General features: G+C 38.7%; 1 protein-coding gene across 3 annotated transcripts; it reads left to right on the forward strand.

Annotated features, from left to right (window-relative positions):
* The first annotated feature begins 846 nt into the window (after window positions 1-846).
* Window positions 847-14,483, forward strand: LOC135676623 (65-kDa microtubule-associated protein 6-like). 3 transcript variants are annotated; one of them, XM_065188004.1, is made up of 12 exons: window positions 847-1,511; window positions 2,409-2,612; window positions 10,942-11,202; window positions 12,051-12,266; window positions 12,351-12,506; window positions 12,588-12,747; window positions 12,868-13,019; window positions 13,206-13,293; window positions 13,368-13,441; window positions 13,544-13,618; window positions 13,705-14,054; window positions 14,172-14,483. In XM_065188004.1, exons 1-11 carry the CDS (start codon window positions 1,452-1,454, stop codon window positions 14,050-14,052), a joined length of 1,794 nt encoding a protein of 597 aa, XP_065044076.1. In that variant the 5' UTR covers window positions 847-1,451; the 3' UTR covers window positions 14,053-14,054; window positions 14,172-14,483. The 3 variants fall into 3 exon arrangements, with proteins under 3 accessions (XP_065044076.1, XP_065044075.1, XP_065044077.1); XM_065188003.1 differs by having other exon boundaries at window positions 848-1,511; window positions 13,705-14,061; XM_065188005.1 differs by having other exon boundaries at window positions 848-1,511; window positions 2,417-2,612; window positions 13,705-14,061.
* The last annotated feature ends 8,184 nt before the right edge of the window (window positions 14,484-22,667 follow it).

A 22,667-nucleotide genomic window follows, 5' to 3' on the forward strand; every position in this document is an offset into this window, starting at 1 on the left:
GTTCCTTCATCCCCTGCCTTCCATCAACATGTTTCTTTTTTTTTTTTTTTTTTCATTCTTTACCCTTTGTTTGTGATCATGTGGCTAACACCGACGGCAACACGAATTCTCAACTATTGCTATCTATTGGTCTTCTTCAGAATAAGGATGATACAAATTGAATGCTGGTTCAGGTAATGTGATGACTAATGAAGGAGCTAATTTTATGTTAAGAGATAATAATTAATTCCTTTCCATTATGTGCTGATTGTATGTATATATGTCGGAGATTGATTGAATATAATAAAGTTTTGATTGTGTAAGAAGGATTGGAAGCTGCTAACAAGGAAGGGGTCCTAATGAAAATGAATTCCTCTTCTCTTATAAAACTTATTATAGATAGACTCTTCATGAGGTCAGATTTGTATATATTTTCAAAGAAGAGAATCATTTAGGAGATTAATTAGTGAGTTTTACTATACTAAATGAGGTGATTGGTTTTTGGAAGGGAGTATTTTTCATTCAATTATCTGGTTTGATTGTTGATGTTTGTATACGATGGTTGTACTCATATTTTAAAATAATATATATTTTAAAAAAAAACTCTCCTTCTTACTTCGTCACTTCAACAGTTGACTTCAAGTTGGCGGTCACTCACGAACTCACGTGTCCTAATTGAGAAGTTACCCACGAAGAAGGATATGAAAAGATTCCCCTGAAGAGGCCTCCCGCATCCGTTTGGACCAACGAGGATACAAAGAAACAGCAGCACATGTCAGGCCCTTTGCAGTATTCACTCACTGTAGCAGATAACTCCATCGGTTTACCATCCTGTTCGCCTTGATCAGCTCAATGAATCTAAAACAATCACTATTTTGTCTTTGGGCTTCCAAAGTTTTGTGCCTCGCCACTCTCTCTCTCTCTCTCTCTCTCTCTCTTGCTTCCGTTGTACTTCACAGCAACTCCTCTCTACCAACCTCCTCAGAAACCTCTCTTTCCCTTTTCTTGTTCCAGACGTCCACGCTGATCTCTCCCCAAAATAGTGTCCTGAAGCCTCTCAAGCAAATCCTCTCTTTTCGGCATAATTTTTTCCATTCGTTGCCCTCCTTTTTCTCTTTCGCTGATCTGCTTCTTTGGCACTTCATTCAAGCTTTAAGAGCGGATGCTCCTCCATAGGGATTCTCGAAACTCTCGTCGCAATCCCAAGAAGTCGTAAAGCGAGGAATAGGAAATTGAGCGAAGGACCCTGCAAAAAAAAAGAGAAAGGAATGGCACCTTCCAGTTGTCCTCAACTCTTTCTGTTCTATATTTGCTTCCAAAAGTCCTTTTTCCTTCTCTCACGCTCTCCGTGGACTTATGTGCTTGTTAGTTTCTCTTTTCCAAGGGTCTGAGAGAAGACTGATTTGCTCGTTATTGCCCCTTCTGCTTCTTCTTCGCCTTCTTGTTGCTTTGGTTTGGAGGCAGGTGAGGGAATGGTGGGGATTTCTGTTGGAATGGTGAGGAGCTGCGGTGCTCTGCTCAATGAGCTTAAGGTTCTTTCTTCTCTCTTTTTGTAATTATGGTTGAAATTGAGACATAGGCTTGAGTTCCAATTAGCAATGTTATTGGTCGTTCTCTTTTAATTGTTTCTGGAATTACATGTACATTTGAAGGTATAGTAGCATCTTTAGCCTTTACAGTAATCAGTTCTCAGGCAAAATGGTTTTTCTGTTATGATCTGTAATTACGGATTCCACCAAAAAAAAAAAAAAAAAACTAGTTAACTTATAGATATATCTTAGCATTTTAAAGCCAGTCTAATGATATATTGTAATATAATGTTGAGATGTATCATTTTATCTAAAATTAGAAGAGAAATTACAACTTGCTGAAGTCTGGATTATGTAAGTTATTTTTACATTTTATCGGCTATATATATATATATATATATATATATATATATATATATATATATATATATATATATATATATATATATATATGTGTGTGTGTGTATATGTATATATATGTGTATATATGTATATATATGTGTATATATGTATATATATGTGTATATATGTATATATATGTGTATATATATGTATATATATGTGTATATATATGTATATATTTGTATATATATATTATATTTATACATATTATATGTATATATATATATGTATATATATACATGTATATATATGTATATATATACATATATATACATGTATATATATACATATACATATATATATATATACATATATATACATGTATATATATACATATATATATATATATATGTATATATATATAAGGCGAATGGAAATATGATCCAAGCATAAAATTTTTGTACCTTTTTTCTTCTTCCGAAAGAACAACATTACAGTTCAATCTTCAGAACTTAAGGTGTCACTTTATGTTTATGTTTTCTAATTGCTGGAGAACAGCACATCAGGGAAGAGATTGGGGAGAGTGAGGCAGACAAAGAACAAATGCTGTTGGAGATTGAAAAAGAGTGCTTGGAAATATACACGAGAAAGGTTGATGAAGCCAGCAAGGCGAAGGCACAACTTCATCAGTCTGTCACTGCCAAAGAAGCAGAGATTGCAGCTCTTGTAGCCTCCCTTGGGGAACATACAGTTCATTCAACGGTATGCTGTATCAGTTCAACTAAAACATACTCGAAGTGGTTTATATGCAATTTCAAATCAAGTAACTAGTAGACATGATCTGCTAAGCTTCTGCATGCACACATGACTGCATAGTTCTGATTTGTTGGTTCAACAGTCTTTCTGTTTTGTATACTTGTCTATAAGTAAATGTTGACAATGTGAACCAAACCGTCCAAGCCTCAATTTTCTCTATCTCCGGTATTGATAAAATGACCACTTGCTTGATGGGTATATCTACATGATTTAAACCAACCATTGTTTTTAGTTTGCTTAATTTGGAGGTCATGACTTTTGGTAACTGTAGAAAGATTTATGTTAGGATGCATTATTGGGATCAAATTGTATGCTTTGTTTAATTGGATTCTAATGGTCCATGCTTTGGCTTCCGTTGTGTCACGGACTTAGCTGGAATTGCCTAAGTCGTGAGGCACTCTTACAGCAAAGACGCGAACTTAGCTTGCGTTGCCTAAGTTGCGAGGCACCCTTGCGGCAAAGACACGAACTTAGCTTGCGTTGCCTAAGTCGCGCTTTACCCTTACGATTTGTGTCTACAAAGATTAGCCCACTTGCAACCTCTCGTAGGTCCCGAAGGACCCGTAAACGAAAAAGTTGATTAGTTCGAAGAACGAGCGAAGGATAAGTCCTGACGTCTCACGAAAAGGGAAAGCTTTACAAGCAATTTAGCGAGCACCTTACGTGCACAAGAGAAAAGAGGGAGAGAGTGAAAACAAGGACTTTAGAGGGTTGAACGAACAGTTGCAAGTCTACAAACAGCTGCTCATCGGGTGCCGGGTGTGACAACAAGTTCCCGTTAAGGTAACGTGCGAACTTGCGAAAGATTATTTAATGCCCGACACTATTCCCCATGGTGCCACCCGAGTGGTTCCAAGATGCTGAGATGGCTGATGTTTCACGTGCAGTAATGGGCTATGGAAAACAGCCCATGACACACGAAAACGGAGCTATTTTAGGGCTGTTTTGCTCGGTTTGGTGAGTGGCCGCACTGTAGCGCTGTAACTTGTTCGAACTTACATTTTTATAAGCAAAAGGACTAAAAATTAAGCCAAAACATGTTGTAAAGCAACATGTTGTAAAGCAGCTATTCATGTAGATAAGAGCGACAAACGGTTCATTGAACGAAGTTGTTGCAGGTGCGCGACTACCGTTCGTGACATTCTCCCCCACTCAAACTGTCGACGCCCTCGTCGATGCTTATTGGTAGTTGTTGATAATTGTTTCTTCATATCGTAGGGCATCTTCGGGCTCCCAACTAGCTTCAGTTCAGAAAAGCTTTCGCCACTTTACCAAGTACTCGGTCTGCTCAGCTCCATTGGGTAGCTTTATCTTGCGATCCGCTAAAATAGTTTCAACTCGCTTCTCGTAGGAGACTCTGGTGGGGGGTAACCGAGTTGGAACACTTTGGGAAGCATCTTGCGGATCCAAGTGGTAGGCTTTTAGGTTGCTGGTGTGAAGAACATTGTGAATTTTGAACTACGCTGGCAGCTGCAACTTGTAGGAGACATTGCCCACCCTGTTGATAATTGGGAAGGGCCCTTCATACTTGCGCACCAATCCTTTGTGTACTTTGTTCCTAAAGAATTAGAGTAATGCTGGTTGGAGCTTTACCAACACCAAATCACCGACCTTGAACTCTTGCGGTCGCCTTCCTAAGTCTGCCCACTTCTTCATCCTTTTTGTCGCCTTCTCCAAGTAAGCCCATACAATATCTGTATTTCAGTGCCACTCCTTTACGAAGTGGTAGGCTGACGGACTACTCCCAGTATATCCGATTGCCATGGTATGAGGAGTTGACGGTTATTACCCTGTAATGATCTCGAAGGGGCTCTTGTTGGACGCAAAGCTCTGCTGCAAGTTGTAGGAGAATTGGGTAATATCCAACAACTTCACCCAATCTCATTGGTTGGCACTCACGTAGTGCCGAAGATATTGCTTTATGAGCGAGTTTATCCTTTCGGTTTGGCTATCCGTCTGGGGGTGGAGGCTTGTGGAGAAGTATAACTTGGACCCCAATAATTTGAATAGCTTAGTCCAGAATCGTCCCAGGAACTGAGCATCTCGGTCACTGATGATATTGTGTGGGAGTTCCCAATACTTCACCACATCGTTCATCATCAGCTTGGCCGCCTCCTCTATTGATCAGTGTAGGGGAGCAGCAATGAAAGTTGCATATTTTGAAAATCGATCGACCACCACGAGTATCGATCCGAGTCTCCCTATTGCGGGCAAGCTTGATATGAAGTCCAAGGAAATGCTCTCCCACGACCTTTCTGGTATGGGCAACGGCTCCAAAAGTCCCACCGACTTCTATTGCTCCACCTTGTCTTGTTGGCAAATGAGGCATGTTCGAACATATTCCTCCACATTAGTCCCCATCTTTGGTCAATAGAAGGCCCTTTCCACGAGAGCCAAGGTTCTATGAATGCTTGGGTGTCCAGCCCAAAGGGAATCGTGACACTCTCTTAAGAGTTCACGCCTCGGATTGTTCACTTGAGGAACATAAACCCTATTCCCTTTAGTGTAAATGAGTCCCTCTTGGACCCAAAACTGTTGTTCCTTGCCTTCTTTAATGAGGTGCATCAGGGTTACTACCTGGGGATTATTGTATAGACCATCCCTGATCCTGGAAAGGAAGTTGGAGTGCAACTGACTTGCTTGGCCTCTGTCCTCCAATTATACAGCATTCACTCGCTCCACTTTCTGACTCAATACATCGGTCATGACATTTGCCTTTCCGGGCTTATACTCTATTGCCATATTAAACTTAGCTAAGAAGTCCTACCATCGTGCTTGCTTTGGGGAAAGTTTCTTCTGAGTTTGGAAATAGCTCAAACCGATGTTGTCATCTCCTTCTCGTGCACCGGATACCGCCGCTCAGTCTCGTTGAGTTTACGGCTCTCGTAGGCCACTGGATGACCCTCCTGCATGAGTACTTCGAAAGGCTCCCCATAGTCCAGCAATTTGAGCACTGGTTCTTCCAACACAGCAGCCTTCAGATCTTGAAATGCAGTTTCATATTTATCAGACCACCTCCAAGGCTGCTCCTTCTTCAGCAACTCCGATAGTGGAGTTACACACTTCGAATATCCCACTATGAAGCGTCGATAGTAGTTGACGAAGCTAAGGAAGGATCTCAACTTTAGCACCTTCTTTGGAGTTTACTATTTCGGAATCGCTTACACCTTCAATTTATCCATCTGAATGGAGTCATCACCGATTCCATGCCCTAAGAATAAGATCTCTGTTTGAGCAAAGTAACATTTCTCCCTTTTCACGAACAAAGTGTTCTCCCTGAGAACCTTGAAAATTGTTCGAAGGTATTTGACATACTCCTCGAGTGTTTGATTGTAGACGACGATATCGTCTAAGTAGACGACCACGAACTTATCCAAATACTCCTTGAATATCTGGTTCATGAGAGTGCAAAATGTGGCCGGAGCGTTGGTTAAGCCGAAAGGCATCACTAAGAACTCAAACGCTCCATACCTGGTCATGTAGATAGTCTTCGCTTTATCGCCTTCAGCAATACGCACCTGCCAATACCCCGACCGAAGGTCGAGTTTTGATAAATACTTGGCTTTGCCCAATTGGTCAAATAAGTCCGTGATGAGCGTGATGGGATATTTATTCTTTATCGTCACTTTGTTGAGGGCTCGGTAATCGACGCATAGTCGGAGACTCCCATCTTGTTTCTTTTGGAAGAGAACTGGAGCTTCGAATGGTGCTTTAGAACTGTGGATGAGATCACCGCTTAGTAGTTCACATAACTGTTTTCTGAGTTTTGCCAACTCTAGCGGGGGCATATAGTAGGGTGGTCTCGCTAGAGGTTTCACTCATGGCTCCAGCTCGATGTTATGATCCACGCCTCTGCGTAGCGGAAGAGTCTTCGGCAACTCGGGTGGCATAACGTCAGTGAACTCTTTCAGGATGTTCGCCACTACAGCAGGTTCATGAATGACCTTCTCGTCGAGTGGCTCTAGCTTCATAGCAGCCACAAATGTTAATTCACCTTTTTGTACCCCTTTCTTTAGTTGTAATGCCAATATATATTGGGGTTCCCTGGTTCCTCTTCGAGAGATGGGAACCACACAGGGGTCGTCACCTCCCATCACATATAGGGAGTTAAGGAACGGTATTGGCACCAACTTTGCTGCGTGCATAAATTCCATTCCAAGAATCACTTGGAAGTCATCTAGTGACACCGCCATCATGTTTGTGCTCCCGCTCCATGTTCCGATCTTGATGGGAACTCTCTTTGCCAACCGGAGATTTGCCTGGCCTCTGAGTTCACCGCCTTCATTCGACTTGGGCTCTTCTCCAAGATCAGCCCAAGTCTCTTTGCTTCTCGATCAGTAATAAAATTGTGGATAGCGCCCGTGTCCACCATTGCACGGGTCATTTGGCCATTGAGCTTAATGTCTACGTACATCATCTCGCCACTTCTTGCTTTTTATAGCCTTATCTTTGTGTTCTCCCCCACTTGACCCCGCATGGCATTCAATAAACGCATTGCTCCCATCCGGGGTCCTTGTGACTCCTCATCGTCGCTGTTGGATTTAGAACTACTTGAACTAAGAGTGACAGCCTTGCCCTTGTCCGATCGGGGGGTGTGGATGGAAGTTGTTAAAGCATTGAGTGCCTATTTTTGTGGGCACTCCCTCACCAAGTGCGGCCCTCCGCACAAGAAGCATCTGCCAAGTTTCGGGGTCTTACCTTTTGGGCTTGGCCCTTTGTGGGAACTCTTCTTCCTTTGTTCGCCCCCAAGCTCCTTCCCTCGAGAATATTTCGGAAGGCGATCGCTTGAAGATTGTTTCCTTTTTCCTGGGTCTTTGGAGGAAACAAAGTCGGTGAGCCTTTCTGCGGCAGCAATTGCCCCGATCACATCGGTGACATTCCTTCGATGTAGTTCTTGTTGAGCCCATAGCTTCAAACAATCGAGGAAGCTGAACAGCTTATCCTTCTCAAACATGTCTTGTATGTCCAGCATTAGCGCAGAAAATTGCTTCATGTAGTCTTGAATAGAAGTATTTTGCCAGAGTTTTCTCAACTTCCTTCTTGCGATGAACTCTGTGTTCTCCGGTAGGAACTGAGTTCTCAACTCCCGCTTCAGGTCCTCCCATGTGTCACTCGACACCAACCTTGTTGGATCTCCTCCCAACAAGTTTACCACCAAAGTTTTGCATCTTCGTTCAGATATATTGTTGTTATAGAAACTTTGGTTTCTTTAGAATCAGGCCTCGTAGCTCGAAAGTATTGTTCCATGTCGAACAAGAAATTCTCAAGCTCTTTGGCATCTCTGGCTCCTCCATAACCATGAGGCTCAAGTGCCCTTGAGTTTTGTGGCGGCGCAACGCGGGTGTTGCTTCCTCCCGCATTTGGTGCTCTTGTGAGCATGGTCACTATTGAAGTGAGTTCCGCCACAACTTCCTGCAGGTGTTGCACGGAGTCTTTGGTGTCATCTGACAATCGGTCGACTAGGGCCTCAACCTTGTCGATCCTGGACTCCGCTTCTTCTTGGAGCTTTCTACCCCAATAAGCCTTCGTTGGCTATGGTAGAGTTCCTCCAAGCTCGCTTCAGGAACATCCAAGCTGGTTTCCGCCGTTGTGAGTCTCTCCTTATGACTCTTTTTCCTGGTTGGTACTCCAGATTGTGCCTTCTCTGCTCACGAAGAGCAGCCAACTTCTCGCTCATCATGTTTGCTGCCATGCTCCTCCTGAGCGCCTCCAATAGCATAAGAGTGAGTGTGTACTTGCAGCCCACCTGCGGCTGCTTGGGGCAAGGGTTCGGCTTGCCCCGTTTTGCTTGATTCGCCACAATGTTTTGCCATGGCGAAGTTGCGAAGTTCCTTCGCTACTCGCTCGAAGTGCTTGCTCGCTTTGATACCACAATATCATGGACTTAGCTGGAATTGCCTAAGTCGTGAGGCACCCTTGCGGCAAAGACGCGAACTTAGCTTGCGTTGCCTAAGTCGCGAGGCACCCTTACGGCAAAGATGCGAACTTAGCTTGCGTTGCCTAAGTCGCGCTTCGCCCTTGCGATTTACGTCCATAAAGATCAGCCCACTTGCAACCTCTCGTAGGTCCCGAAGGACCTATAAAAGAGAAAGTTGATTAGTTCGAAGAACGAGCGATGGACAAGTCCCGATGTCTCACGAAAAGGGGAAGCTTTACAAGAAATTCAGCAAGCACCTTGCGTGCACAAGAGAAAAGAAGGAGAGGGGGAAAACAAGGACTTTAGAGGGTTGAACGAATAGCTGCAAGTCCACAAACAACTGCTTATCGAGTGCCGGGCGCGACAACAAGTTCCCGTCAAGGTAACATGCGAACTTGTAAAAGATTGTTCAACGCTTGGCACTATACCGAAGCCCCATCCCCCATGGTGCCACTCGGGTAGTTCTAGGGTGCTGAGATGGCTGACCTTTCGCGTGCAGTAGTGGGCTGCAGAAAACAGCTCGTGGTATACGAAAACGGAGCTATTTTGGGGCTGTTTTGCTTGATTCGGTGAGTGGTCATACTTTAGCGCCGTAAATTATTTGAACTTATATTTTTACAAGCAAAATGACTTAAAACTAAGCCAAAACATACTGCCAAGCAGCTGTACATGTAGATGAGAGCGATGAACGGTTCGTTGAACAGAGTTGTTGTGAGTATGCGATGACCGTTCGTGACAGTTGTGCCACAAAAGAGGAAAATCTTCTGTTCTTCAACACTGTGAATTGTTAACCGTGAAATTCTTTTTATGTTAGCCTTCATTTCCTCAATCATCTCGCACTAGAAGGTTATGCATAACCCTTCTTATAATCCAATGAGTCAGATAGAATATCCATATGTAGACTAGCTTGTTTTTTTGAATTTACAACTCATACTTTTGTTCCTTTGTTGGCTTTTCTCATGCAAACACATGGATTATTGCTAATTTATGCTTCTTCTTGAATGACATGAACTCTAAGGTTAGTTCTTCCACTATCAATGAATTCATTTCTTTTTATCTGTGAGCATTTTAGCTGTGTGTATCAGCTGTCAGCTTTCAGGCCTCATGCTATTTGACTAAACAAGCAAACAGATGAACCTGGTGCCTCTCTTGGTCTTTTCAAAGTTCTAATGCCAGAGTTTGTATCAAATACTTGTAAAAAATATATCCATAGGCCAGAAACTGAAAACTATATTTTTGCTATTATATTAAGTAGCTTGATTCCGTTAGACAGTTAATCACTCATTGCGTTTGCAATTAAAGCACACTTATTTTGTTCACAGCTTGTTGTTTTAATTTGCCTCTGCAGATTACCTGTATGGCATGTTGTTAAAAATATAGTATTTTACAAATTCTTTCAAAAAAGTTTCATTCTGGTACTAAAATTCTTGAAAGAAATTATACTTGTGGACATGAGATGCTTTGTTTATTTTGGTTCAATATGATTCTATAAAAATATAATGACTATTAACATGTTATCTTAGAAATTTGTGGTTATTATACAATATGTATTACATTGTTTGCAGGAAAGGATTCTACCTATTCCATTTGGTGCTGTTAATCATTTAAAATTGTTCACCTTTGAAAATGCACGTTAAACTATGCGGGATATTCAGCCTTCCTCAGGGAATCCAGAATTTTTGTGAATCTTACAGTCAGGAAAATGGTCAGGAGTATTGTGCCATAAGTGCTTCAATTATTCACCTTTCTCCATTTCCATATCAACTTGACCACAAGATAATGTTCAATTGAGAAGCAATGTCAATAAAATTAACCTGCTGTATAAGTCAATTTTCAAGAATATGCGTATGTAATGGCTGGTGTTTTCTGGATTCCTTGACTTAATATTTGATATCTATTGGCAATACATCATGGCTTGTCGTCAGATCAATATAAAGTTTTTTTGTATATGATTCTTTAGTGCTACTTTCTTATGAATAAAGTTATTAACCTCTTTTAAGAATTTATATTATGTTTAAGTTTTCATGTAATACACAATGCCAACAGTCTCCTTTCCGGATTGTTAACTGGCTTTTGGACATTATAATGACATGAAAATAAGTTTGTATGCAGTTATAAATGCTGTAGCTTCCTTTCATGATTGGAATGAGAAGGTTACCATTAGAACTGGCTTTATTTTACCATCACCGTTATACATTTATTCACCTTCTCTTCTTTAACCCTTAAGCTATTGCAGGCAAGAATTTTTGGGTGCAACATACATAACCTGACTTCAAAATTTTCAAATTTGCTTCAGTTTTTGTTGGTGCAATGTATGTCAATTTACTAATAGGTAAATCATGTCATGATTGCTTGCAGAAAGACAAGAAACCAGCATCACTGAAGGAGCAACTAGCTTCTGTTACACCTATTTTAGAAAATCTAAGAATAAAGAAAGAGGAGAGGATAAAAAATTTTGCTGATGTGAGATTACAGATTGAGAAGATCACTGCTGAGATAAGGGAACATGAACATCAGCATGATGCTATGACAAGTCTTGCCATTGTAGATGAACATGATCTCTCCATGAGGAAGCTTAATGAACAGCATGAACAACTTCGTGCACTCCAGAAAGAGAAGGTACTTCTTTTTAAGTATGAAAAGGAATTGAAATTGAATTCTCCTCCACTTTGAATTAGGAGCATTGGAGCTTCTATAAATACATGTTACTAACAATTGTAACCACGGCATACTAGTCATGGCACCTTGGTCTGAATATGTAAGGTAAGGAGATAGCAATTGAAAGCATTCATATTTGGAGAGAGATTTTGAACTCTCTCCCGTGATAGTTGAACAGATGTGAGGTGCATAATTTGTTGACAATAAAATTGTAGTTTATTAAATGTAGCACCAATTGTGTGCTTTATTCTGAAACAAGTAATAGAGATTGAATTCTGAAAAGAAAGATTTTGATGTCAGGTAAATAGGCACCACTTTTCAGTATCCTCAAAACCGAGAATGAACATATAGGTAGAGAGATCCATTCATGCCTGATTTTTCCAACATTAGGAATAATTTCAAGAACAATTTACTTATCTAGTTTCAATTTAGTCCTATTTGACTATTGACTTTCTTAAAGAATTTCACAATACTAACTATTTGCCTTTACCTTCCAAGGATTCTGTGAAGGTATCTCCAAGAATTATTCTCTGACCAAAAATATCAACCAAAAATTAAATGTTTACTTTGCTGGCCTAGAATTGCTTTTTCACTTATTTCTTCTCCCATGCTTTGTTAACCCTTCAATACTTTGCATCTAGTCCCTTGCTCCAAAGTTATTATGGTTCTGCTCGTTTATAAGTGTGTATGAATACCTTGTATTTTAAATTCTTAATTTTCACAAATATGCTGAGCACAATACTTCCTATATTTATATGCATAAGATTTGATAAATGTACTGATAATTTCCAACATTTTCTACCTTCAAGTCTGATCGCCTTCATAAAGTTCTGGAATATGTAAACGAGGTGCATTCTCTATGTGGTGTGCTTGGACTGGATTTTAGGAAGATAGTAGTAGAAGTACACCCAAGTTTGCATGAGACTAGTCCAGGGCAATCTACAAATATTAGCAATAAAACATTGGAAGGTCTTGCTCTAGCTATCCTAAAGCTAAAAGCAGAAAAGAAGATTCAACTTCAGAAGGTTAGTACAAATTGTTGCCTTTCAAGATTTTCTCTATTCATTTTGGTTCCTATACTTGGTATCATAACAGTTTTTTATCTGTAGCTGCGGGAAACTATGAAATCATTGTTCGCGTTATGGAAGTTAATGGGTTCACCTGAACAAGAGAGAAAGCATTTTGAAAGATTAGCTTGCATCCTTGAGTCACCAGAACATGAAATTACACACAGTGGTTTACTCTCGCATAAAACAATTGAGCAGGTCTGACAGTTGATGAAGCTTAGAGATATTACCCTTGAACAATAGAAGTAGTTTGTTTTATCTGCACGATGTGTTTGACAGGCAGAAGTTGAAGTCAATAAGCTGACTAAACTAAAAGCTAGCAAAATGAAAGAACTTGTCTTAAAGAGAAGGTTAGAACTGGAAGAGGAATGTAGAAGAGCACATATTGAACCCGATACAAGCATGGCAACAGAGAAAACAGCTGCATTGATTGATTCTGGTGTGATTCAAATTCTTTAGGCACAAGCATTGAGAGTACTATGGCAATTCTTCTATTTCATTAATTTTTAGAGAAAGTGTTATTGAGATTTCACAATATGTGATATCTTTTGTATTCCAGGGCTTGTAGATCCTTCTGAACTTTTGGCCAATATCGAGGCACAAATATTGAAGGTAAAAGAAGAATCCATAAGTAGGAAAGAGATTATGGATAGAATAAGCAAATGGCTTGCTACTTGTGAAGAAGAAAATTGGCTTGAACAGTACAACCAGGTATCAATATTTGAAGATAAAATCCATAACAATCACATTTTTGTGGCTTCTCCTAACTGTTAGTAGCAACAATTACATTGCTTTGTCAACATACAACTGTTCCTTTGTGACGATGAAAATTTTAACTTCACAATTCCTAAGCTATGATTTTCTGAATGCAACCCTTCCTGTCCTGTACGCATGCAGGATGAGAACAGGTACAGTTGTGGAAGAGGTGGTCACATAAACCTGAAACGTGCAGAGAAGGCAAGGATCACTATTATCAAAATTCCAGGTATTCTCATGACACACCCTAAACCACGAGTACCTTTAATCATATACTTATTCCTGACCGAAGATATTTGTCAGCTTTGGTGGACAATCTTATAAGTAAAACTTTTACCTGGGAAGATGAGAAAAATAAACCTTTTCTGTATGATGGGGTGAGTGAAAGTTTCTGTTTATTTTTGTAAACGGGCTTTTTGTTCAATCATCCTTTCTTCATCGGATTGGCTGTCGACTAAAGATGCCACCTTGAACTCCAGGTTCGTTTGGTATCCATGCTTGAGGAGTATAAGCTTACAAGGCAACAAAAGGAAGAAGAGAAAAGAAGAGACAGGGTGGGTAGCTGTTCCTTGCTAAATTACCTTACATCTTCCACTGCTACCTATAAGAAATCAATCTATCATCATCTTATTTGTTGTAGGATCAGAAGAAACTGCAAACTCTACTGCTCACAGAGAAAGAAGCAGTTTTTGGTTCCAAGCCATTCCCAAAGAGGAGCAACAGCTTGAACAGAAAGCTAAGTGGGTATAGTTTCAATGGAAAAGGGAATGGTTTCATGACCCCTGTGCCACGACGGCTCTCGGCTGGAAGTGCGACCCCGGAGCTTCTCATACCACGCTCATATTCCGGTCGCCATAGTGGCTACTTCAAAGAGATGAGGCGGTTGTCAACCACGCCACTAAACTTTATTGCTCCACCCAAAGATGATTCCTTGTCCACATTCACGTCTATCAGCGGTTCAGAACCCGAGTCTCCAACTCTAACTTGAAGGTCACCGGTACAAGCTTTAGAACTTTCTTTTTTTTTATGTATTTTGCTTCTTACATTGACCTAAAATTAATTGGATTAAGATTCCATAAATTAGATATATTTTGGACACTTCTGCAGGGGCTTAAGACGTACGTTGGATCTACAGCTCAACTCTTGGAGTTAGAGAAGAAGAGTGCTACTCTAGCTGTAGAAAGAACGTACACTATGCTGCTACCATAGGGCGTAACTGTTGTGCTGTAATTTTACTGTGATAGAAGATGTTTGAGTGAGCTGACATATAGGTTGTAGATATTACCGATTAACTTGGTGTTCGATGTTCGATTTGAGGAGTGCCACGGTGCTACTTTCATTGAGCTTGTTTTATGTAAATTAAGTTTGGAGCTTGGCAAAATGTACTCAATCTAGTATCTTGTACGATTGGGAATTTAACTGGTGATGTGCAATTTTATCCCCTTTTCGTGCTGTCCCTTTTTATTTTATTTATTTTTGTGGTAGCTGCACTGAATGCAATTAGTATTCCAAGTCCTGTTGGCAAGTGGCTGGAGCACGATAACGAGGAGTTGATAATTGTTGGGAGAAATTTTTTTTGTCGCAATCAAGGTTTGAGGAGATAGAAGAGAGAAAGAGATTAAAAGAGAAATAAATAAATAAATATATATATATAATTATTTGAAGGCTTACGGAATAGTATTTAATAATATTTTACTCTCATTTTTTATACTTGAATCTTAATTATTGAATTTCGAATTTTGATAATGAAATCAATTAATGAGTTTATGATCTAATTCATAATTTAATAAAAGTGATGCAGGACTAATTTCGATTATGAAAAGATAAAACAATTGAAGTACAAGAATCAAATGTTGGACCGAAGTCGAAGATCAAGCATTGGGCCAGAAGAATCGGACATTGTGTCAAGATCGGACGTTGTATGAGTTAACATATGGATGGATTAAGCAATACGTTGAAGGAGAACATGATGCATCGAGAGTTTGGATGAACCAATGATATGCTGAACAACATAAGATTCTATGTTTTCTAATCGTTTAAATTACGATCGTCGTAGTTTTGGGTCTTAATTAACTTAGATTCAAGTGTAACAATACTAACTCAATTAAGGGCTTATTGGGCCTAAATTGAGACTAATTTAGGCTCATTTGGAGGCTCAAAATAGTGATTCATAGATTGGGTCAGGCGATGGCATTACCAAACTAGCGGTGGAACCACCTATGAGTTGGAAAAGCTAAGAGCACAATTTTCCAAACTGTTAGGTGGTAGTACTGCCCAGATTGAGCGGTGGTACTATCGGCATTAATGCTGGCAAGTGGTGGTATTGCCAGGCTAGCAGTAGTACCGCCAGATCCCCGTCTCCGAGGCTTTACCAAGCGGAGGTACCGCCCGTACTCGGAAGACATAGAAATTTAAATTTTTTACTTTATTTTTGAAGTCATTTGGAGCTTATAAATATCTCACTTATCCCTGCTGACATAAGAAAGAGTGAACTAAAACTCTAGTGAATCAAATTTGTAATCTTGAAAAGTGTTGAGAGTTCCCCTCATCTTCTTAAAAAGTTTAAAATTTTGTTTAAGAGAGGTGTGGGACTTGCAAAGGTTTTCTCCTAAACCTATAAAAAGGAGAAAGAGTTGTAACAAGGATAGTTGGTCTTCGCCCATTGAAAGAAGATCATTAGTAGAAGCTGGTAGTCTCGACGGAGAAGGAATCAGAAGTGAATGTAGGTCACAACGACCAAACCACTATAAATCCGGTATGAGTTTTTCTTTGAGTCGTTTACTCTCATTGCTTACTGATTTAATTGCTTATTACACTTACTCTAAGTTAAGCATACTTTTGATATCCATTTTTATTGAATGAAAATTTTAAAATCGTCAAATTTTTTTGAAAGCACTAATTCACCCACCCCCCTAGTGTCACTATGATCCTAACAATTAGTATCAGAGCCAGTATCAGAGCCAAGTTTCTCTCAATTAGTTTAGTACCAAAGAGAGATTGATACCGGGGAGGGTAAAAATGCAGAATGGATTTCGAAAGAAAAACCAAATAGAACAGTTGTTCAGATAGAAAATATCATAGAAAACAAGGAACAAACTCTTGATGAAACTTTGATAAAAATAAAAAAATAGCTTACCACCAAGTTTAAAATCAAAAGGGATACAGAAGATCACCACCCTAATGATAATAAACAAGGATACATAACTGAAAGCAAAAGACTCACCACTCAAGGACGCATCCAAGAGATACAGAGTTTAAAAGAGCACTCCAAGAGAGCTTCTACCAATATCCTCAGTTTATAAAGTCCTTTCTAAGCCCTAAACCCCAAAATAAATACTAGTGCATGAAACAACCCTTCATGCATAGGGAATTTCAAAATTAAGTGCTTTACAACTGCCAACCAACTCCATTAATGTATTCCTTAGCTATCAAGAAAAGCACCAAGATACAGCTTTACAGCTGCCAACCAACTCCATTAATGTATTCCTTTATGCAGGGAATATGCTGATGAGCTGTCTTATCTGAGTAGACTGAGTTGAAGATTATGTGGCAATATTATTAGCTGAAAAAATATCATATTATCAGCATGGTCCATATGAACAGATTGTAGCAAATTAGACACTCCCGTGTTAATCTCCCCTGGTTGAAAAAGACTTATCCTTAAGTCCTTGTTTGTTTCATCATCATGATTATAAAAAAGACTTAAATCAGCCACATTAAATGTTGGGGATACTCCATAATCTTTAGGTAGCTCAATCTCATAAGCATTTTTGCCAATTTTCTTAAGCACCTTGAATGGACTATCAGCCTTTGGTTTTAGTTTTCCAAATTTGCCTAGCGAAAACCTCTCCTTCCTTAGATAAATCCAGACCAAATCACCTGCATTAAACTCCACATGTTTTCTGTGTTTGTTAGCAGCTTGCATGTACCTCTCATTTTGTTTCTCAATGGTTGCTTTCACACCCTCATGCAGCTTCTTTATCTGCTTAGCTCTTTCATCAGCATCTCCACTAAATTGCTTTGTTGTAGAATGAGGGATTAAGTCCAAAGGACCAGCAGGATTAGAACCATAAACTACCTCAAAAGGACTCTTACCAATACTATGATGCATAGAACGATTGTAGGCAAACTCAATTTGTGGAAGAATGACATCCCACTGTTTAATATTCTTGCCAACATAGCTTCTAAACAAATTTCCCAAGCTTCTGTTTGTTACCTCAGTTTGCCCATCGGTTTATGGATGATGGGAGCTGCTGAACTTCAAAGAAGTACCCAGCTTCCTTCAAAGAGTTCTCCAAAAATGACTAACAAATTTTGAATCTCTATCAGACACCATAGTTCTTGGAATACCATACAATTTAACAATCTCTTTAAAATATAAATCAGCAATATGAGATGCATCATTCGATTTATTGCATGGAACAAAGTGAGACATTTTTAAAAATTTATCAACAACAACCATGATAGAATCCTTGTTCCTTTGAGTTCTTGGCAATCCCAAAATGAAATCAAGACTCACATCCTCCCATGGAGCATTTGGCACTGGTAATAGAGTGTACAAACCAGAATTTTGACTTCTTGATTTTGCCAAATGACACAATCGACATTGCTTCACATGTCTATCCACATCTCTGAACATTTTAGGCCAATAGAAATTTGATTGAATAAGAGCTAGAGTCTTGTCCCTACCGAAATGTCCTCCAAAAACACCACCATGAGCTTCAGCTAAAATTACTTGTCTCAAAGAACAAGATGGAACACACAAAGCATTAGCTCGAAAAAGAAAACCATCAAAGATAAAAAAATTATTGAAAGGAACCTGATTTACAATTCTGCCATATCGAGCCGAAATCCACATTATTCTCATATAGATCTTTGAATGTTTCAAATCCAACCACTTTGACTTCCATTGCTGATAATAAAGAATGCTTTCTGCTCAATGCATCAGCAACTACATTTTGAACACCAGATTTGTGCTTGATTGTAAAGTTGTAAGATTGTAAAAACTCCACCCAAGCTCCATGCCTCTTGTTTAGCTTGTGTTGGTGATTAATGAACTTTAATGCCTCATGATCAGAATATAGAACAAATGACTTGACCAAGAAGATATTGATTCCAATGAGACAAAGCTCGATAAATCGCATAAAACTCCTTATCATAAGTAGAGTATTTCTTTCTCGTATCATTCAGCTTTTCACTAAAAAATGCAATGGGCTTTCCGTCTTGACTCAAAACAGCACCAATTCCCGCATTAGATGCATCACATTCAACTTCAAACACATTATGAAAATTTGGTAGAACTAAGATAGGAGCTTCAGTAACCTTTCTTTTCAAAAGCTCAAAAGCATCGTTAGCTTCACTAGTCCATTTGAATTTATCACATTTCAGACATTCGGTGATTGGAGCAATAATAGACCTGAAACCCTTGATAAATCTTCTGTAAAACGAAGTTAAGACATGGAAACTCCTCACATCATGCAATAAAGCAGGTGTTGGCCAACTGAGAATAGGCTCTACCTTACTTTGATCCATCATGATTCCATCTTTTGAAACAACATACCCCAGAAACACCACACTAGAAGTAAAGAAATCACACTTATTTAGATTAGCATAAAGCTTTTGATGCCTCAAAATAAGAAAGATCTCTTTCAAATGATTCATATGCTCATCTTCGCTCTTGTTGTACACTAATATATCGTCAAAATAAACTACAACAAATATTCCAATGCATGGCTTAAGTATATGATTCATAAATCTCATGAAGGTACTAGGAGTATTAGATAGCCCAAATGGCATAACCAACCATTCATATAAGCATTCTCTAGTTTTAAATGCTATTTTTCACTCATCTCTGGGCCTCATTCTTATTTGGTGATAGCCACTCCTCAAATCAATTTTTGAGAAAATACAAGCACCACACAATTGATCAAGTAAATCATCTAACCTTGGAATAGGAAAGCGATAGTCCACTGTGATTTTGTTGATAGTGTGACTGTCCACACACATTCTCCAAGAACTATCCTTCTTAGGCACTAATAAGGTTGGAACCGCACAAGGACTCATGCTCTCTCGGATTAACCCTTTTTTAACCAATTCATCAACTTGCCTTTGAAGTTCTTCATGCTCCTTGGGACTCATTCTATATGCTGCCTTATTAGGTAGAACAGCCCCCGAAATAAGATCAATGTGATGTTGGATATCTCTCAAGGGTGGAAGGCCATGTGGAATCTCTTCTGGTATAACATCTTCAAACTCTTCCAGCATTTATTTCATGATTATTGGTGTCTCCTTATGTTGTTCATTTTCCTCAACTACTACTAAAGCCATAACATGACCTCCCTTGTCTAATTCATCTTTGCATTCACCATAGGACATAAAAGCGCTAACTTTCTTCTTTGGTGTACTGATTTCGGATGGTTGTAATGGAGCTAAAATAATCTTTTTTCCATTCACCTTAAAAGAATAAGTATGTTTGTAGCCATCATACAACACTCTTCTATCATAATGCTAAGGTCTTCCCAACAGCAAATGATAAGCATCCATAGGAGCAACATCACACCATACTTCATCTTTATAATACTTGCCAATAGAAAATGAAACTAAACATCTTTTGGTTACATTGATGTCATTTCCTTTTTGTAGCCAACATAACTGGTATGGATGTGGATGAGGGATGGTATCCAACTTTAGCTTCTGTACCATCTCCAAAGATACCACATTCTCAAAGCTGCCGCTGTCGATGATCACTAAGCACACTTTGCCAAGAGAAGTGTATTTAGTGTGAAACACATTTTTTCTTACCCAACTTTCATCGTCGACCACATAAGACACTTGTAAACTATGTTGCAATACAATAGACAAACCATGATCAACATAAGTAATCTCTTCCTCATCATTATCATATTTTGGTTCGTCCTCAGCTTCATCTTCTCCTCCATCACTATGATCTTCAACCAAAGTTATAATCCTCCTATTTAGACAATCTGAAGTAATATGCCCAAAACCATGACGTTTAAAGCATTTTTGGCCACTTGGGGTAGAAGAATTAGGTGTTTTTTTACTGCCAGTAGATTCTTCACCCTTTTCTTGCATCTTTGATATCATCTTGCTTTGGACAATAGGCTTGAAACTTCCTCCTTTTGTGTAGCCTTCTTTTGAGCCATACCAAAAACTCTTTTCAAACTTCTGTTGCTTTTCAACTTTTAATGCCAGCTTGCTCATATCATTTAAAGACCAATATGGCTGTAGCTGAATAACTTTAGCAATCTCATACTTCAGACCTCCTAAGTATCTTACAATTGTTTGCTCTTTCGGTTCCACAAGTTCTTCTTTTAACATCAAATTATCGAATTCTGCAGTGTACTCCTCCACACTAAGATCTTTTTGCTTGAAATCATATATTTTGAGAAAGATCTCTTGCCTATAATTATAAGGTAAATATTTTCTCTTCAGCTCCCTTTTCATTTTCTCCCATGTAACGATCTTACTCTTCCCCTCACGTTCTCTTTGTTTCTTCAGATTTTCCCACCAAAAAGATGCATTCCGCTAGAGTTTGAGTGCCACAAGTTTGACCTTCTTTTGTTCTCGTGGTTCATGAAAATCGAAAATTCTTTCTACTGTATTAAGCCAATCAATAAAGTCATCAACATCTATTTTACCTTCAAATTCTGGAATATCTAATCTGAGGTTATATTTATTCTGCCACTCATCTTGGACTCCATTTCTTCTCCGACATCTTCTCGACTCCCTTGGAAGATGAGGTGTATCATCATCAGAAGTAAACTCTCGAGCATCATTTTCATGCTGGTTGTGTCTACTTTGAAGTTCGTCGATTATTTCATTTTTTTCTTGTAGGCTATGCAGCAATTTTCGTAGCTGCAGCCTCAACGACTTAACGTCATCTTCATGGTCACTACCTTCACCAACTACATCTTTTCCATTCCGCCTTGCCATGATCTCTAGCCTTTAGCTCTAATACCAAACTGATACCGAGGAGGGTAAAAATGCAGAATGGATTTCGAAAGAAAAACCGAATAGAACAGTTGTTTAGATAGAAAATGTCACATAAGACAAGGAACGAACTCTTGATAAAACTTCGATAAAAATAAAAAAATAGCTCACCACCAAATTTAAAATCAAAAGGGATACAGAAGATCACTACCCTAATGATAATAAATAAGGATACATAACTGAAAGCAAAAGACTCACCACTCAAGGACGCATCCAAGAGATACAAAGTTCAAAAGAGCACTCCAAGAGAGCTTCTGCCAATATCCTCAATTTCTAAAGTCCTTTCTAAGCCCTAAACCCCAAAATAAATACTAGTGCATTAAACAACCCTTCATGCATAGGGAATTTCGAAATTAAGTGTTTTACAGCCGCCAACCAACTCCATTAATGTATTCCTTAGCCATGAAGAAAAGCACCATGATACAGCTTTACAACTGCCAACCAACTCCATTAATGTATTCCTTTGTGCAGGGAATATGCTGATGAACTATCTTATTTGAGTAGGCTGAGCTAAAGATTATGTGGCAATATTATTGGCTAAAAAAAATATCATATTATCAGCATAGTCCATATGAACAGATTGTAACAAATTAGACACTCCTGTGTCAGAGATTAAATGATATTTATTGGTAATCAAGAGTGTCACTCTATCACTCATTCTCCTATGTTTAGCGGGACGGATTACACTTATTGAAAAATATGTATGTGGATTTTCTTGATTTTCATGGATTTTAACTTATGGAGTGTCATTGAAAGTGGTTTTAAAAAATCTTCTAAACCAATAAACGAATGGAATGATTTATAGATGAAAATTTTTTTTTAAATGCAAAAGCGATGAATGTCTTGTTTTTCTCTTTAGACAAAAACAAATTTAATCATGTTTTTACTTGTGAAACAATACATAATATTTGGCACATACTCGAAGTTACATATAAAGACACAAATAGAGTTAAAGAGTCCAAAATTAATCTTTTGGTATACAGTTATGAATTGTTTAGAATGAAACCAAGTAAAATTATTGGTGATATGTACACCCGTTCTACGAATATTGGTTTAAAAGCTCTTGGTAAAAGTTCTACTAATCTTGAACTTATTAATAAGATTTAAGGTCTCTCCCAAAAAGTTGGGATCCAAAAATAACTACAATCCAAGAAACAAAGGACTTGAATAATTTTCTATTTGAAGAACTTATAGGGCTATTAATGACTTATGAAATAACTTGTAAGGCACATAATGAACATGAGAACAACCTTCCAAAGAGCAGGAAGGATATAACACTTAGAACTAAAGAAGGCCACTTGAGCGAAAGCTCAAGTGATGATGACGATGACTTGGCACTTCTCATAAGAAAATTTAAAAAATTCATAAAAAGAAATAAAACAAATATTGTAAAACAAGATAATAAGAACAAAAATGAACTCGAAAAGGACATAATCATCTGCTACAAATGCAAGAAGCTAGGGCGCTTCAAAAGTAAATATCATCAACTAATGAAGAAGAAGAAACTGGCTAAGAAGAAGAAAGCACTAAAAGTGACTTGGGATGAATCGAGTACATCCGAAAATGAGGAGCAAACCAATGAAGATGAGGTGG

This window comes from Musa acuminata, chromosome BXJ1-6 (assembly GCF_036884655.1).
Source record: "Musa acuminata AAA Group cultivar baxijiao chromosome BXJ1-6, Cavendish_Baxijiao_AAA, whole genome shotgun sequence".
NCBI classification, from domain to species: Eukaryota; Viridiplantae; Streptophyta; class Magnoliopsida; order Zingiberales; family Musaceae; genus Musa; species Musa acuminata.